At 46.5% G+C, this 19278-nt stretch overlaps 1 protein-coding gene across 6 annotated transcripts in view; it reads right to left on the bottom strand.

Annotated features, from left to right (window-relative positions):
- The window catches only part of LOC119383732 (mediator of RNA polymerase II transcription subunit 25), a 137374-nt gene that overhangs the window by 55817 nt on the left and 62279 nt on the right, over positions 1-19278 (bottom strand). For 4 of the 6 annotated variants that reach the window (XM_037652026.2, XM_037652022.2, XM_037652024.2 and 1 more), the window contains exon 15: positions 11329-11418. In XM_037652026.2, the coding sequence (XP_037507954.1) occupies positions 11329-11418 (90 nt within the window). Of the gene's footprint in view, positions 1-11328; positions 11419-15635; positions 15693-18059; positions 18081-19278 lie in introns of all 6 variants that reach the window. The other 2 variants (XM_037652010.2, XM_037652023.2) reach the window with 2 other exon arrangements.

A 19278-nucleotide genomic window follows, 5' to 3' on the forward strand; every position in this document is an offset into this window, starting at 1 on the left:
ATGCAAAGATTGGCGGATTGCCTTTGGCATCCACGTATTTCTGCTGTGACAACATATCTCAGACAAAAATGTTTATTTTGAAGTAGTGAAGTGTGCAAGCTCTAAAAGCCTATATACATGACTCATGCACTTTCATACTGCCAAAACACATCTCCTTTTAAGCCACAGACCAGAATGTACCACTATTAATCCACATTGTGTACATTAACCCTTTGAGGGTCGATTTTTTTCGCGAAATGCGTCCCAGAAATGTGTATGTTGTTACATACACGTGGTTTATTCGAAATTAACAGCAAGATAAATTCTAAAAAAAAAAACACTTATACGACTGTTAAAAAATATGCGTTGAAATAAACGTCTGTGCACTTCACAGGCATACAAAAATAAGTGCACGATGTGGTGTCAAGTGGAAACACGGGGGGGGGAGAAAGGCCACTTTTGATTTAGTCAGCATCATCTCGCCGCACACGCTTTTGAGATGTCACTCACTCGTCAACATCTGAGGCTAAACTCGTAAGTAACTCCTTGTATGACGGGCTGACATTTACTGAATCAGATTCTGATTTGGCAGTCGAGTGGCAATTTGGAGGAATCACCGCTAAACTCACTTGCGGCAGAGAAAGTGGTGTGCACTTCAATAGAGAAAGCAAACTGCACGGGTGAGCGCACTGAAGAAGACTGGACAGTTGTGAGCACGTCCGGAAAGCGAAAACAAGTCCGAAACCTATAATAATCCTTCGTCTTATTGCGAACGAGACAGAAGCGGTTTTTGTGTGTCTCCGAATTAGGAAACGCAGCCACAGCGGCATCGTTACTGTCAGTCAGCGCCTGCACGGAAACAGGCGTAATCGTGTACCGGGGAGCAATAAACGAGAGAGTAACAAATTGGTCGCCTTATTGAAAGATTCTGAACCGGAAAGCCATCAGTTTTGCAGGCACAACAAGTGGGAACCAGCCGAAGAACAAAACCAAAACTAGCTGGTGCACAGCGGTAGTAAAGCATAAAAAAATTAAGGAAATTCATCGGCGTAAGGAAAAAATTCCATGTATTTCCGCAGTGTGGCAGCACATGCCAAACAAGAGAAATGATCGAAAAAGGTGCACTTTTTAAACATACAGGCATGACGTACATGTATGCATTCTACCCTCAGAGGTTTAATCATGCAAGAGATGCTCGAATGAGGCTAACCGGAGGGTCTCAAGACAACACCAAGCAAAGGCCTGGGGCAAGGCCAGCTGGTATTACACAGTAACTAGAGAAATAAAGTAATAAAACGCTATGAAGACTTCCAACACAGTGCTCAATCCATGCCTGCAATGGCCATCCAAGTATTTACTGCCTTGGTGCTTTTACATCTAGTTATAAGGTGTTGAAGAATTCTTCTATTGTGCAAGAGCGCGAGCGCGAGCGGACACAGAGAAGAGAAAGAAGATCATCGGCAGCGTTCGCCATGAACACTATGTCAGTGCTATAGTCTGCTTTGATGTAAATATATTCATTACCTCTCTCTCAACTGGCGTGGTTTATTCTACAAGTGGTGCCGAAGACCCGTCGGGAGTTCTACGCGCCAGGACCCTCCCTACCGGAAGACAGCCTCTCGGAAAGCCAGCGGAGGACATTGCCAACCAGGCCGGTGACAGAGATGTCAACGGTGCAACGGAAAGCCAGACTGGGACTGTGATTTCAAGCAGGCCCATCAACGAAAGTGAAAGCAAGCTCCGTTCTACGAATGTGAAGGTGAGCGACAGCAATCACAACCGTGAGAGAGACAATGAACCGTCTTAAAGAAAAGCGCACGTCGCTGTCATGAATTTGTTGACTTCTGGCAGAAGAGGGAGATGTAGAGGAAGAAGAAATGAGAGAAAAGACAGATGTCATACGAAGAAACATAGAGTGAAGAGAAAGAAGAAGACCATACATTGAAGGAGAATTGAATAAAGAACGCAAAGAAGAGGGAGAAGATGAGGCACGAGAGGCGACGTGGCCGGCGAGGAGAAGGAGGAAGGCAGAGAGCGCTTGGAACGGGCAGAGGCACGGACGAGCGGTGGTCGTGGCAAGGCGTTCGCCTGAGGTCCGCCAGCACAGCTCCTGGGAATGTGCCCCAGCTTTCGCAGCAACGTACTGTGACCTGGGAGGCGTGACCAGGAGGGCGACCAGCGCGCATCAGCGAGACCCTTCTCCTGAGGACGCGCAGACGTTCTGCGGCTATGCTCCGTGGGTCGCGCACCGGACTACGAGCGGTACAGCCAAAGCAAGTACCTGACGTGGCGTGGACCGGCAACTACAGCTACCCGACGGTGTAACAGACGGTCGTGCTCCGGTGAAGCAACGCACTTCGCAGACACGACAAGTCGTCGCCTCAGCACCGGAGCTGCCACATCAACGCCAGTAACCCGTGATGAAACTGTAAATATTTTTATTAGTTTTGGGATAGTGTGCACAAGGGATGTTTGTTTATATAGTTGGGCTTTCTTCACTACTTCTTATGTAAATAGTTTAGTGGTTTTCTCGCATAAAGCAATTTTTCGTTATCCTCGGTGTTCCTGTGTTGTGCTTAACCATCTAGAGACCATGACAAAATATTGGCGAGCCTGCCAGGATTGATTATCGTACCCAATTGGTCTCTCACTTCACAGGAACATGGATTACGAGAAATTGTTGGGAATCGCGACCGCGCTGGGACTCAGCCGAGAGGAGTCGCTAAGCTTGTTTGAACGCGCGGAAAAGGAAGCTCGCGAGGCACGTGAAGCTGAGAAAGAGATTCTTCTCTTAAAGTTGCGGTTGGCAGACGCCTCTATTCCCAGAGATGATGACAGTAGGTCGTCGGTTTCTAGCGAAAGGGAGTTGCCGAGAGCTAAGAGCATTTGTCCGCGGAAGTTAATGGCTCCATTTGATGAGAAGAGAGATGATTTAGATGCCTATTTACACCGGTTCGAAAGAATTGCTGTGGGACAAGGTTGGGATAGAAGCGAGTGGGCGACAGCACTTAGTCTCTGTTTAGTAGGCGAAGCCTTGAGTGTATTTGGGAGAATGCCCGCCTCCGAGTCAATGGACTATGACAAAGTCAAGAAAGCACTGCTTCAGCGGTTCAGGCTGACTGCTGAAGGCTTCCGTGAAAGATTTCGTAAATGTAAGCCCGAAGACGGTGAAACGGGAAAGCAGTTTGTGGGCCGCTTGTCTAACTACTTTGACAGGTGGATGGAGATGGCTGATACTCCCAAAACGTATGAGGGTGTGCGTGACAGCATGGTTAGGGAGCAATTTCTTGCTTGTTGTCACCCGAAGCTATGTGTGTTTCTAAAGGAAAGGAAGCTAGGATCACTCGATGAGGTAGCTGATTATTCCGACCAATATATGGAAGCTCAGGCGATTGGAAATTTAGGACATATGAATAAAGAGAGGATCACAGGAGAAGAAGAGGAGACGAATTTTGAGCCCCGAAATAATGAGCATAGAAAGCAGCAGATGCAGCAACGGTGCTTCCTCTGTAATCGCCTTGGTCATCAAGCCCGTAACTGTCTAGTGGAATGCGGTGTTCAACGGGAAAGAAGTTATTGCCAGGTGTGCAATATGAGAGGCCATAAGACTGAGGAATGCCGAAGGAAACCGCGAGATCAAGTATCAGCGGTGATAGCTAATAGAGAAGGACAGAAAGGTGACAGAAAGGAAACTGAGATAAAGAATATAGTGAGTGCAGCTGTGACCGCAGCTGGCCTGAAACATATTAATATGCCAGTTGTCAAAGGGACAGTGAACGACAAACGTGTGTCGGTACTTCGAGACTCGGGTGCTAGTACGGTGCTCGTCAGACGAAGTTTGGTCAACGACATGGAGCTGACAGGAAAAACGTCACGAGTAGTGCTGGCAGATGGGTCAGAGAGGTATTTGCCGGAAGCCAGAATATTGTTAGACACCCCATATTTCAAAGGGCGTATAACTGCACTGTGTCTAGAAGAGCCCTTGTATGACGTGGTGTTAGGCAATGTGAAAGGCGTAAGAGCCGTTGACGGCCCAGTGGCACAATGGAAAATGCCTAGTACATGCATACGTGGTCGCGTAGGAAAGGCGAAAGATGCAAAAAGAAGCCCAACGGTGCCAAAGGAGACTTTAGTTAAAAAAGAGGTAGGACAGGAGGTGAACCCGTCTGCAACACTGGATGAGTTGGGCATACCCACAGCTGGGCTAGGTAAGCAGCAAAGAAATGACGAGACACTGAAAAATGCAGTCCGTAGGATCGGAGAGAAGCCAATGAGTGAAGGAACGAGAAGAGATGTGACGTACGTACTTAATAATGGCGTGGTGTACAGGAAGTTCGTGCACAAAGGCAGAGAGTGTATGCAATTGATGGTGCCGGCAAGGTATAGACTATCTGTATTGGAGCAGTGCCATGCCAAGGGGCATAAAGGAGTGAGGCGAACTGTAATTGCGTTAACTAAAGTAGTGTTCTGGCCGGGTTTGCGGAGAGATGTTAAAAAGTTTCTAGAGGGATGTTGCAAGTAGATGGGCAAGCGAAAAAGAATTATTGTGATAATGGTCACAGTGTGACAATTAAGGGTACCCTGCTTGTATGTTTTAGGACTTTCTTCATGCAGTTTAGCAACACGAGAGTTTTCGAGACAGCCAACTGTCGAATATGTTGAGTAGTCGGCATAGTGATTTCTCCACTGTAAGCGAGTGTGTTTAAGACTTTACTTTACTCTTATGGTGAACATTTGGTGGAATTGTTACAGTAGACACAGTGACATGGTGCTTTTATGTCACCTATGAACTGTCCGCGACACATGTGATGTGACGTTTAGTGAAATAGCCGTGATGTGTGGTGAAGTGATTGGTGATAGTAATGTGATGTGAGTGTGCCGGTGAAGTGCATCGAGAGAACGTTTATATGACACACATTGACGATGGAAGGTCCTGGGACGTCAGGAGCAGTTTTTCATGCCGAAAAACTCTTCAAAAGGAGGGCGTATCATTGTCATGAATTTGTTGACTTCTGGCAGAAGAGGGAGATGTAGAGGAAGAAGAAATGAGAGAAAAGACAGATGTCATACGAAGAAACATAGAGTGAAGAGAAAGAAGAAGACCATACATTGAAGGAGAATTGAATAAAGAACGCAAAGAAGAGGGAGAAGAAGAGGCACGAGAGGCGACGTGGCCGGCGAGGAGAAGGAGGAAGGCAGAGAGCGCTTGGAACGGGCAGAGGCACGGACGAGCGGTGGTCGTGGCAAGGCGTTCGCCTGAGGTCCGCCAGCACAGCTCCTGGGAATGTGCCCCAGCTTTCGCAGCAACGTACTGTGACCTGGGAGGCGTGACCAGGAGGGCGACCAGCGCGCATCAGCGAGACCCTTCTCCTGAGGACGCGCAGACGTTCTGCGGCTATGCTCCGTGGGTCGCGCACCGGACTACGAGCGGTACAGCCAAAGCAAGTACCTGACGTGGCGTGGACCGGCAACTACAGCTACCCGACGGTGTAACAGACGGTCGTGCTCCGGTGAAGCAACGCACTTCGCAGACACGACAAGTCGTCGCCTCAGCACCGGAGCTGCCACATCAACGCCAGTAACCCGTGATGAAACTGTAAATATTTTTATTAGTTTTGGGATAGTGTGCACAAGGGATGTTTGTTTATATAGCTGGGCTTTCTTCACTACTTCTTATGTAAATAGTTTAGTGGTTTTCTCGCATAAAGCAATTTTTCGTTATCCTCGGTGTTCCTGTGTTGTGCTTAACCATCTAGAGACCATGACAGTCGCGTCGACAAATGAACACGCGCCTCATCAATGAAGCTAAGAGCGCTTTAGAAAGCGACAACATCGGCACTATAGCGTCACTGACCGAAAGACTCGAGGCGAACAACGCGGAGCTGGACAAGTTGAACGAGATGATAGAGGAGCACATTACCGACGAGGAGTTCGCTGCGGAATTTGAGGCGGTCATGAGATACCAAGATGCTGCTAGAGGAATGATCGGAGAATTAAAGGCTAGACAGGCACTATTGCGACTTAGCCAGCCTTCGTCCGTGACAGCACCACCGGCAGCAACGCCTATGGTTCAACTGCGTGAGGAGAATCGTGCCCAACGATCCATAAGGCTACCAACGCTTCAGTTGCAGACATTTTCTGGAGAAATTTGTAAGTGGCCTGGATTCTGGGAACAATTTAAGGCATCAGTTCACCAGAATGAAGGACTCACGAAGGGAGAGAAGTTTCATTACTTAAGAAACATACTGGGTGGCGTAGCGGCAAAAGCGATAGAAGGCCTTCAGGCGACGGAAGAGTGTTATGATGATGCCATCGACATCCTCAAAAGTCGCTTCGGGGACAAGCGTCTCATAATTCAGGAGCACCTGCGACGTTTACGAGAGCTGCCGAACGTCACGCGCTCCAATGACGTCCAGGGCTTGAGGACTTTGTACGATTTCGTCCAATGCCACATACGCGGATTGAAAGGCCTCAACATTAGTTCGGCTACTTACGCCACGATGATGACCGACATATTGCTCAGGGCTCTACCGACAGACATCGTTGTTGGATACCACCGGGATCAAGCCAGCGGTGCATCATCTTCCAACGAGACTCCTGGTAGCAGCCGTGACATTTGCGCAGACGATGACTTGCAAGGTTTGCTCAAGTACCTTCGAATAGAAGTAGAAAGCCGCGAACGAAGCCAAAGCAATGAAAGTATGGAAAAGAGATACTCCCGACCTGGAGGGAAAAGTGCTTCGTCTTCTCAGCCACCGACAACAGCAGCTCTATACGCGTCCTCGAAGACAGACAACAAGGCGTGTGTATTCTGTGGTTCAGCCAACCATATTACTGAAGAGTGTACCTGCAATATAAGCAGAGAAGGAAAACTAAAGAAGCTGACTTCAGAAAACCGCTGCTTTCGCTGTACCATGGTGGGTCACCGAGCCAAAACTTGCCGACGAAAAGTAAAATGCGGCAAATGCCAAGGAAGACGTGTCTTCAATGTGTGATCCGACATGGAAGCCAAAGAAGGCCGAAATTCCAAGTAACACAAGTGCAGTCGCAATGAATAGCCTTCATACAAGCTCATACGCAAGTCTCGGCGCAGACGTTTTGCTGCAAACCTTTCGACTGTGGGTTATAGGGCACACGAAGTGCGCCTACATCCGTGGCATAGCAGACAGTGGTAGCCAACGCACCTTTATACGAGAAGACGTTTCCAAGACGCTAGGATTGAAAAAGCTTGGAAAAATTAGCCTTACTATCAACATCTTTGGACAGACAGGATCCCTTTCAAGGCTGCACCGCATCGTAGAAGTGCGACTGCGTAGTCAGTACGACAACATGGAGAACGTGATTCAAGCTATTGAAATTCCCTTCATTTGCAACGACGTACTGCAGGTGCCAGTGAACCATGAGTTCATAAAAGAGATTGAAGACAGCGGGTGCCCCATTGCTGACAAGCTATTCTCACCTGGAATGACCGCTGTACCTGGAATAAGCTTCCTGCTTGGAGCGGATCACTTGTGGAAATTCATGACAGGAGAGATTCGACGTTGTTCCGGTAACAGCGACTTGGTCTCTCTTGGTTCTACATTCGGATGGATGTTTCAAGGGCCACTCTTCTTCAGTACATCGGTCAACTTAGCCACACAAGTGAGCATACTACGTGTGAACACCTCAAGCGAAACGACCGACAAGGTTCTACGAAAGTTCTGGGAACTTGAGAGCATTGGGATATTACCAGATGATGACAGCGTAGCCAAAGTCAATGCTTCGGTCCTGGAAGAGTTTCAGAGAAAACTCTCATTTGTCGATGGTCGCTATGAGGTTGCCCTTCCATGGAAAGAACATGGCGAGAAACTTGACAGCAATCGAGCGGAAGCTTTAAAGAGATTGTTGTCACTCGGAAAGAAAATGAAGCGTAACCGTGATTTCGCAATAGAATATGAGTCGACCATAAGCAATTATATGAAGATGGGACACGCTGAACGGGTGCCCAAAGAACCTGAAGAAAGTCACAATGTACCATCTAGGATTTATTACATGCCGCATCATGCCGTCATACGAAGCGAGTCTACGACTACAAGAGTACGTGTGGTCTTTGACGCGTCAGCCCATGGACCTGACTACCCTTCCCTAAACGAATGCTTAGAAAAAGGTCCCAATCTGCTGACTGACTTGGTGGCTCTTATCATACGATTTAGGATGTATAAAATCGCTTTAACGGCCGATATAGAGAAGGCCTTTCTACAGATCGGTATTAGACAGGAAGACCGAGACGCCCTGCGGTTTCTCTGGTTCAAAGACGTTCCAACTACAGCAAATCCGGAACCTGAAATTGAAGAGTGGAGGATGACCAGAGTTCCCTTTGGAACCGCAGCGAGCCCATTTCTACTAAATGCCACTTTGCGACAACACCTGACGTCCATCGAGGGCAAATTACAGCCTGCAGGCCAGATGTTAGCTGAATCTTTTTATGTTGATGACCTTCTCGTGGGAGCTCCAACAGAGGAAGAAGCTAAGCAAATCTACCGGAAAGCCAACGTTATGATAGAATCAGCAGGTATGAGTCTAAGAAAATGGGCATCAAACTCGAAGGCTCTACGTGAATTGTTTGCTGCGACTGAGGAAACCGACATTTCTTCGGACTCCGTGAAAGTGCTCGGACTTATACGGAACCCGTCGACAGACGTTATGACGGTTGCTTCAAAGTCGGCGCTTGGATTCTTGCAGACAGAACGAAAACCGTGTAAGAGATCTGTTCTGCAGACGGTGTCAAGAATATTTGAACCAATGGGAGTGATAGCACCTTTCATTATACAGGCGAAGCTACTCTTTCAAGAGCTGTGGAAGAGAAAGGTTGATTGGGATGATGAGCTACCAGAAGATCTTGGTATACAGTGGAGTAAATGGTGCTCAGAATTGCATCAAATTCAAGAGACGGCCATCAATCGTTGGGTGGATGCTTTGCCAGGAGATGGAATTGCGCAACTACATCTGTTTTGTGATGCCAGTCAGAAAGCTTATGGAGCCTGTGCGTTTTTGAGATACGATGGACAAAACAAGACCATCTCTACGGCCCTCCTAATGGCTAAATCAAGAGTAGCACCGCTGCAGAAAGTAACGCTGCCCAGACTCGAACTTCTGGGAGCGGTGCTTGCTACTAGGTTGGCGACATTCCTTATTAGGACCCTCAAGACATTTGAACATAATATAGACGTGACCTTCTGGACCGATTCCACCATCGTGCTGCATTGGATCCGAGGAGCGCCATCACAACGGCAACAGTTTGTTGGCAATAGAGTGTCAGAAATTCAACGCAGCTTTGACAAAACTCGATGGCGACATTGTCCTGGAACTGATAACCCCGCAGATTATCTTACACGGGGCACAGCGTTGGAATTCCTGAGCCGCGACAAACTATGGTGGCAAGGTCCATCCTGGTTAAGAGAGGAGGAAGCAACATGGCCGACGAACACACCTAATACGCCATGTGAGGAAACAGACTTGAGCGAGTCAAGCGTCGTGCAAGTCTTACATGTGAAAACATTTGGGCCGATTTTGGACCTTCAAAGATACTCGAACCTTACAAGAGTCCTGCGAATTACAGCGTGGGTCTTAATATTTATTCAGAACTGTCGAAACAGAAGCCCTCGAGAGAAATTATCGAGCATAACAGAGACGGACATGAACAAAGCTGAAGACTATTGGATTAAAGTAGTGCAAGAAGAAGTATATCTGGAAGAGATTGACGAACTCGAGAAAGGGAAATTGTTAAATCAACGGTCGAGTGTGAAGACACTCCATCCTTTTCTGGATGCGGAAAGGCGGCTACGTATAAGAGGCAGGCTACAGTTAACTCAAGAAACAGAAAAAGTGAAGCATCCTGTACTCTTGCCTCCGCATCATCACTTCACTAAACTTCTAGTCCGTGACTGTCATCGGCGCGTCCTTCACGGAAGTGTACAAGACACTCTTACTGAAGTTAGAGAGAACTTTTGGATACCTCGTGGCAGACAGGTCGTGAAGAAAGTTATCGGCGGATGCAACACATGTGCGAAGTATAGAGCCAAACCAGCGAGCGCCCCTGTGGCACCCTTACCGCGTGAAAGAGTGTGTCGCTCCGATCCCTTTCAGACTGTGGGAATAGATTTCGCCGGTCCGTTGTACGTGAAAACGGACAATTCATCTTCAAAAAGTTATATAGCTGTATTCACGTGCGCTGTCACAAGAGCTATACACTTAGAACTGATCTCCAGTGTATCAGCCGACAGTTTCATGCTAGCATTTCCAAGGTTCACCTCACGTCGTGGATTACCTTGTGTTGTATATACGAACAATGCACAAGCCTTCAAGAAGACTTCAAAGGAAATTTCGTCTTTATCTAGTGCCTTATTCAATGGCCAATTTCAAGAATATTGCTCTCAAAGAAAGCTTGAATGGAAGTTTATTGCAGAAAAGGCCGCATGGTGGGGAGGCTTCTGGGAGAGAATGATAAGAACAGTGAAGTCCACCCTACGGAAGATACTTGGTCAGCAAAGACTCACGCCGGAAGAGTTGACCACAGTCTTGTACGAGGTAGAAGCCGTGATAAACTCCAGGCCTCTCACATACTTATCATCGTCACCAGAAGAAATGGAAGTACTTACACCAGCCCATTTCTTGACTGGTAAAAGAATCACTGGCATTCCCTACCACAAACACGAAAGCGACCTTTCAAGCTCCAAGGCCACAGTTACAAAAAGATGGATTCATCGCGCACAGCTAGTTGAGCACTTTTGGAAAAGGTGGAGAAAGGAGTACCTTCTGAGCCTACGTTCAGCGCACCATGCCAGTGTTCAAGCTCAAGAATCTGACAGTCTTAAAGAGGGTGAATTAGTGCTCGTCTATGAAGATAAAGCACCGCGGCAGCTTTGGAAGACAGGAAGAATCGTAGAGCGATACCGAGGACGGGATCGGAACATCAGAGCCTGTTCTGTGAAGCTAGCCAACGGCTCTGTCATACGAAGAGCTGTACAACATCTCTACCCCATTGAACTTTCCTTGTCTTAGATGATTCGAACTGCGCGCCTTTTCCGGGGGCGGAGAATGTTGAAGAATTCTTCTATTGTGCAAGAGCGCGAGCGCGAGCGGACACAGAGAAGAGAAAGAAGATCATCGGCAGCGTTCGCCATGAACACTATGTCAGTGCTATAGTCTGCTTTGATGTAAATATATTCATTACCTCTCTCTCAACTGGCGTGGTTTATTCTACATAAGGTGTCAACCTTTAATCTTCTTCCTGCGAGACAGTCGTGGTGCATCATATTAAGAGCAATTCCTGAATTACACATTGCTCAACAGCAGTGCATGCTCACTCACCGGTGCCATGCCCATCGCTGCATTGGGCACGGGAGCAGCCATGTTCATGCCGCCCGCTGTCGCCATGGTGCCACCAGACATGTTCTGCAGCTGCGCACAAGACGACGAGAGAGAGAGAGAGTTTACTTACCTCATTGCACACATAGAGTGCGTCCATAAAAAAAGTAAGCTCTAAAAAATAAGTCACAGTTTCGCCGCAAGGGCGAAGCAATGAATGCGATAGCAAGAAACTAATGCTATACGAAGTGAGGCTTGCCAATGGATACTCTCAGTTTGAACAGCGCTTCTGTTGCAAAGGCGGCCGAATCAGCGAAGGAAACTAGCGTGCTTCAAGTGTCGAGCTGTGACACTTGATAGTTCGCGCTCATCTTCTGTTTGTTCGTTTAACGGCGTCCCTTGAGCTCGAGTGACTTTCGTACGCTCCGTAACATGAGCGCGGACATCACGGTGAAAGCTTGAAACATCCCTCTTCCCCTCACCACGAGAAAACTGCGCGAGCAGGCAGCGGAAGGGCAAGGTTCTCCCTGGGCAAATATAAGAAGAAGCGAGCTCGCCGACGACTTTTAAATGCGCCCGTCGCGCTCCTCGCGCCATCTCGCTGGTAATGAAGAAACGCTTATAAGCGCCTGCCGTCTCCGAGTCCGTTCATCGGTAAAGGGTGTGTATATAACGCTCGCCGTTAGCTACGTGGAGGATCTGCGTTTCGCGGCGTAGTGGTTAGCGCCACTCACTGCGGAGCAAGAGGTCCCTGGTTCGATTCCGCGCTTCGGAAGCATTTTTCTGAATTATTTTTATTTGGGGCTTTTGTATATATATATACATACTTATACATATACGGTGCATGACGGTGGCGACGGCGACGGCAAAATCCAGCCGAGACTGTCCATATAATTGCTATCGCAATAAAACAGAAATAGCATAAAGATTAATTTGTCCGTTGCACATCGGGCACTAAAGCTTTCTTAACCATCAGCAACTGTGTTTATCCAAATCAACAAGTAGCCCATTTATAAAAGGAAAACAAACCATTATGCTATTTCTTCAGTTATAGCAAACTTTACATACCATTAAACGTAGCTGACTTTTTCTTGACTTAGCTGCAGAAATCTATTATACTTTGCAATATATCATAACAAAATTCAAAGCATATCTACAACAATATCAACTCGCCTTGACCTGCTCTCCAAGTACGCTGAAAATTTTCTGCAGTGCGCGAATGCATGACAAAATAGCGAAAGCCTAGCAACGAGAGAAGTACTGAACGTGAAAAAGCAGGTACTGGCATTAAGACTTCGATAATCACTTAACAGTGACCCCGAATAAGGTGCACAAATATTTCCTAGAAAGAGAGGGGCTCTTCATCTCCATGCTTGCCCAAGTAAACATAGCAAAGGGTTCTGAAACATCAGGGACAGTGGGAGTCAGACAGCCCAACCCTTTCTCACACATACTGTTTCTATTGTTTAGCAGACAGTGATCCTCAGCCCTGGACCATCCTTCAGTATGGTAAAGTAAGTCGATTTCACAAAGAAAAACTAATGCAGAAAGTTTATAGGGAAGGTGAGGGCTGGATTCTGCTGCCCCCACACTCAACATACACTTCGGGAGCCACTGAAACACTTCAAATATTTACGGACAACATCAAATCTGAGAAAACAGAGAAATAAAAAAAGGTGTGTGCAGCGTTCGCACAAGGCACCCAGGCAATAACTTCGGGTGCGGTCTGTCTTACACCCACACTGCAGGTGACGCTCAAAATGACTTGACAGAACCCTAGTCATGCAATGCGATTCATTCACTGTCTACAGCTCAGGGTTATGAATAAATATAGATATTCCCAGACATTTGTGGCACTCATGCAATGCTAAAGATCTTGACGAAAAAAAATCTTCTACTGAGGGACAAACCTAGCAGAGCTAAATGTATGCTTATTAACTTAAGTTAAAAGATGTACGTCTCTGCACTGCCTTGTATTCTGTCTCTATACTAGAAAAAATTTGTCACGCACCCTGCTTTTAAGCTCGATATGCACACAATCTTCTGCCCATAGCTGCTCTTTGATGCATACAACCATGTAGAGGTTAGAATATTCTCTTGTGTTTATAACTGCAGCTGCTATACTCTGTTCCAGAAGTTCCGTGCAGCAGAGCCAAGGCTACACGACCCTCGAGCGCAGGTTGTTGCGAAGCGAGATGTAGTGCCCCATATACGTAGCCCGTTGTTTGTCCTCATGGCTTTTGCAAGCGGTCTCGTCGGAGGATTTTTACTTGAAGGCTTCTCTGCGTGTTGTAGCTGTGATTTGTATGACGATTTTGTCGCATTTTCTGTGTAAAACAATTTTTGTGGCTCCATGATACTGAAGAAAGAGTTCTTGCTTGTACGTGTTATAACATGCAAATGACGAAAGAAATAACGCTGTTGTGGCTCGTATGTGTTACGTTTTTACTTATAAAGTACCAAGGAATGGTACGACACTGTCTAAACTTTTATGAGTACGCACAGCCCGAGCGTCCACAGCGCCGCGGAGGACCCAGTCTTGGGTTGTGATTAGTCCGCGGTGGCAGATTTGGTCACTCCTTAGTCAAAATGGTGGCGCCTGGTTCACCTGTGCGATATCGTGCAAGTATCTCGAAGACGCGCGCTTTTACGGTGCCGAGGAGAATATTTAACCGCTTTCACAATTACAGCTCATCTCACTGCGCAGTTGCACAGTGTCCCGAGACGCTCTTGCCGCTTTCGCTGCAGCGCTCGCCGCTAGCAGATGACAGGGCGCGGAAGGATACACTTAGATGTGCTCGCCCTCCTGATTGGTTGAGAAGGCCTGTAGCTTCCGCAGTGCTGCACGGAACTTCTGGAACAGAGTATATATCCTTCATTTTCTGTGTACAGAGAAAACTAACTTCTCCGCTATCAATCATCCCCGCTACAGGGTTGGCAGCATTTCCCATAGCAACGACTGACAGTGGCACTACACCGCTGCGGCGATACTGTCATTTTTTTCCGCGACTTCACAGCATACAATGTGCACTTCAGATTCAATTTGGACAAAAGAAAGGTAACGTAGTGCATGAAAACGTGATGTCATTGTAAACCCACTGCAAAATCTGTGTGAAATTTCACTCCAGACGAGAGCCAGTGGTTTGAAGGCTGGATAAGTTGTGTATACTTGGCATTCCTATTCAGGCAATGTTATGCATGCCTCATTTTCTGTAGTCGGTGAGTGTGCCTTTCTTTGTACTCTCATCACAATCACGCGTGAACCAGTGCAAAGCAAGCGGTCGCGACTCCCCATGTGAAAGGTTTGTGCTCATCCAGCTACCTACTACAAACACCCAAAAGAATTAATGTAGTTACTGTGCTGAGCGACATTGGCAGCATCAGTCGAGGTCCCGGTGCACCCAGTCATGCAGTGCGCTACCACAAGACGTGTCTTTTTTGAAACTCCAAAAGAACACTACCCAGAGATTCACTGGAAACAGGGAACAAGTAAGGGCAACCAAGGAGGAACATTTGATCTTTAGTCACCTTTGGTCCTTTGCACAATACTGTAGATCACATCCAACCTGGCCACATTTACGTACTCTTTACTACACAAGCAGAAGCTAGATTGGCAGGATAAATGTTCGCAACATGCTGTGTCTCAAAGTGAAAAGAAGTCTGCTAAGTGAGAAAGGATGTCAAGGCAGAAAGGCTGCGGGATGCCGGACTGAAATCCTCAGGCCAGCTTCCGGCTGGCGGGTGTAACGGGTTTTAAATGCATTAGTCCGGGGGGAATGTCGTGGACTTTTCCTGGGGAAGCCGAGTGAGAAAGGAGGAACTCCCAAACGTATAAAGAGCGTCCCGAAATCCATCACGTTGCGCCAACATTACCATCGCAGTTCCGGCGTGAATTTCAGAATAAAAGTTTTACTGTCGTTTCCTCTGCTAACGATACACCACCCTACCCCTTTTCCATCAAACAAATAATGACTTAGTGGTAAGCTGGGCTAGTTGGTATGTATGGTTGTTCTTTCCTTCTGTGTGTATAATTTTTTCCGCTGCTTATCATTAGGAATGACTTGTCAGCCTGAGGTGCTTTCATTTACACCACCATTTGCATGGAACAGAGACAAGACCAGAGAAGACCAGGCCCACAAGCACAGATTGTGCATCCAAGTGAAAGAAAAGAAAATGAAAAAAAAAAGGAGAAAAGAAAGGTGTGTGCTTTCGGCCTGTGCTTGCAGAAGTGTGGAGTGCAGCCAACATTCTTCTTCTTGCAGAAACAAAAAAAAAGAGGAACAAGAAAACTCAAAGCAGTGTTTCTCTACCTCAGGCGAGTACGAGTTCCCAGGGTAACCTGGACCGACTGTCGCAAACGGCTGGTTCTGCGGAGAGACCAGTGCGCACAGTGAGAAGCGCTGTGCCTGTAAATGTTGGGCTGCTGTGGGACAAGGAGAGAGCAAGTCACCTTCAAATAGACTGGTTCTTTTTTTTTTTTCTTCTGCCTTTTATGCAGCAATGGTTCTTCTCTGACCTCCCTTACATGTAGCAGAGTCAAATAACACGGCAACCTTACAGAAATTGTCCACACAGCCTAACTATTCAATTCTGCATCAAGTCAGACAAAATAAAAACTAGCTGGAGCAGATTCTGTTGCAGGCAGATATACTAATGTAGTAGGCGACAGATTAAGATTGCTGTGGCCAATGCACAGCTGTTCAACTTGAGGAGTATTTGTTCCCACTTAAAAAAAGAGAGAGAGAGAGAGAGGAAGTATTTGGAACATCTTTCTGTCATACAACAACTATGATCTGGCTTGCTTCTGTTGGCTTCCACAAAAACTGTGCACTTGCCTATTTCCTGTGAAGAATTCTATGTAATACTGATAGAGCATGTGCTGTTTGTGACAAGGAAGTACAGAGCACACGGTGGTAACGCGAGAAAAGGCATGCGAGATAGACGACAGCTATTGCTGTGCAGCAAAAAGACGCCCAAAATACGTCCTACTTCTGGAGGAGTGTGCTTAACTGGGCTGGTTGGTACATGATTAAGACGAGAGCAAACAGCGTTAAACACGGGACGGCAAAGAACGACAGACACAAGCGTTGAACTAACAACCACTGGTTTATTGTGTAGTTACTGTGTTTTTGTTGTTATTCTGCGCAGTGCTTCCGTATATAGTGCATATACAAGCAATAAACCAGTGGTCGTTAGTTCAGCGCTTGTGTCTGTCGTTCTTCGCCGTCCCGTGTTTAGCGCTGTTTGCTCTCGTCCTACTTCTGGAGTTTGTTATTGTGCCAGCCAGTCACGCCTGCATAATTGTCTGTGTAAATAAAAAAACACAACCAAACAAGCACACTTTGACAGGACGTGCGGTTGTCCCATTAACGTGTGCTTGTGTGGTTGTTTTTCTTCGCGCAGACAAGATAAGCAACAACTAGCACACCAAGATGTTCTCATAACAATAATATCTGGGGTTTAACATCCCAAAACCACGATATGATTATGAGGGACGCCGCAGTGGAGGGCTCTGGAAATTTCGACCACCTGGGGTTCTTTAACGTGCACCTAAATTGACGTACACGGGCCTCAAACGTTTTCGCCTCCATCGAAAATGCAGCCGCTGCGGCCGACACCAAGATGCTCTCGTGAGCCACATTTGATTTACTGCATACTGTCATGAAGAAGGCTATCTTATTCAATATCGATATCTCTTGGGAACTATGTTTTGAAATCCTGGCACACCAGAGAAAGGTGCAGCGAAGTTTTTTTTTTCTTTGGGGAGGAGCCTGTACTGGATTGAATAGGCTGCCATCGAGTACACTGCGCGGTATATCTCTGCAAGACACGATTCAGTGGCAGTGAGCCACACTACACTAAGCATGTAGTTTACATCAGGAATTAAGTCAGGTAGTCGTGAGTGTCCACCTTTATGGGACAGCTTTGCGGCAGTGAAACGAAATTTTATGCTGAGACAGAACAGGCAGCACAAGCAGTGCTGCTTTAGTGTGTTTAAAGGGCAGGTAATGTGGTGGGTTTAAAGGGGCCCTGAAACAGCTTTTCAAGTAATCATCGAATGACCACGCTCTAGGAGTTTATTCCGTCATGAATCTTTTGCCAAAAAAAATTTGTCGAATCAGTCAAATGTAGGTAGATACAGGGATTTGTCACAGGCTGAGAGCACCTTTCCTCTTCTTTCATCCTGAGGAGCATGCTGGAAGCTACAGAGGGGGAATAACAAGGGGACAGGAAGCTACGTCAGTGTGCGTGACGACACCCTGTGGCGGCCACGGTAACTATTTAGCAGATGAAGCGCTACTGTTGTGTGAAAGTATGGTCAACCTCCTTCTAAACCTGGTGTGCACCGGCTTTGTCCTGCATTAGTAGCTTGACTGACGGATAGCAGCTAAAAAATACTAACAGCAAATCCTGAAGCAATTTAACGCGGCTAAACAACTAGGCGTGTCTGCCAAGCAGTCTAACTCACAAGGCACACAAAGTGTATGCTAGAGTTCATCACATGACACAGCGTCTTCTTGCGTTGCCTTTCCGTTTTCTGCGTGCTTCATTGCTTCATGCTAGTATATTTCAAGATGAATACAGACCAATTCAGTGAACTATAAATTATTTCACCTGACAGGAGGCTACAAGAATGAACACAGGGTATTTCCAACATTCCCACTCTACCTGTAAATAACTAACCACACCACCACCACCATCGCGAAAAATCAAACACCATCAGACTGACTCACCACCTCGGTGAACATGTACGCCTGAAAAGGTAAAAGCGGGCATTGGCACAACCTCCAACAGGTGATAATTCAGGACGTCATTGACCTCATGTAATGAAACTAATAAGAAGATTACATTTGTGTGGCTCACAGAGCCAACATGCACAGATGTTGTTCCAAAAGTCAAGGTGTCCAACTTTAAAAAATTTCATTTGAGAAGTCGATACTACATTCATTTATCCTTTTAGGTAACAAACAAAGCTACCTTTTAGTGTCAGATACATACTTTCCCTAATGTCATCTAATGTAACACAACACATGAGCTATTGTACCTGGTATGTGCACATTACTCGCGGTTACTCGAAGTCAACTTCGAGTAACAGTTCTTAACTGAATGGGCCATGCCTGATGGTTCTCGTCAACACCAGCTCATTTCAGTGTAGAAGACTTCCATCACTTTTGCTCATAAATATGGCATATGTTAGATATTCAGTTTAATTAAGGGCGAGAAACAAAGGGAGGGCATCTGCCGGATTAGCACGATACTATTAAGGAAAGCTCAGTGTCTCTTTCCTGAAATGATCCACAATGGTTACGATGCCAGGTTTGAATTCCAGACCACAAGAAATTTTTAAACAGAAGAAATTTTTTCATAAAAACTGTGCAAACTTCTTTTGTAAACTCTGGTGAATAAGTCTGGTGAATGCAAGCATGCCTATGGTTTGCAGGCTTCTACAGAATTTATTTTATCAACTAACTTTGGGTAGAGAGCATTCTTGTATTTCTGTACGCTGAAGTAAAATGTGGGCAAATGGCTGAAATTTACGAGGGTTGTCCGTAAAATAGGTTCATAACAATGAAGAACATGTTTATTGCTATTTAACATTACATTTTTGGAAAGGTTAGACTTTCCCCTATTTTTCCACATGATCGCCGTTGACATAAATGCATTTTTGCACATCGCGTATCATCTTTTTTATACCCGAATCATAGAGCTCTGCCGCCACGCCGTGAAAGTAGCTTAAAGCCTCCTCTTTCAGCTACTCGCCGGTTCTGAAATTCGTCCCAACCAGATGTTTGTTCTAGCCAGGTTATCACTTTGGGGCTAAGTCTGGGCTGTAGGGCGCCTGGCTGTGTGACAGTATCTTATCCAAATTTGTTTGCGAGATTGTTTGTTACACGGGTGATGTGCGGTCGGGCGCAAACTTAATGGAAACGAGGTCCCTGTGGGAGCATGGCT

The sequence above is a fragment of the Rhipicephalus sanguineus genome, chromosome 2 (genome assembly GCF_013339695.2).
Source record: "Rhipicephalus sanguineus isolate Rsan-2018 chromosome 2, BIME_Rsan_1.4, whole genome shotgun sequence".
Classification (NCBI taxonomy): domain Eukaryota; kingdom Metazoa; phylum Arthropoda; class Arachnida; order Ixodida; family Ixodidae; genus Rhipicephalus; species Rhipicephalus sanguineus.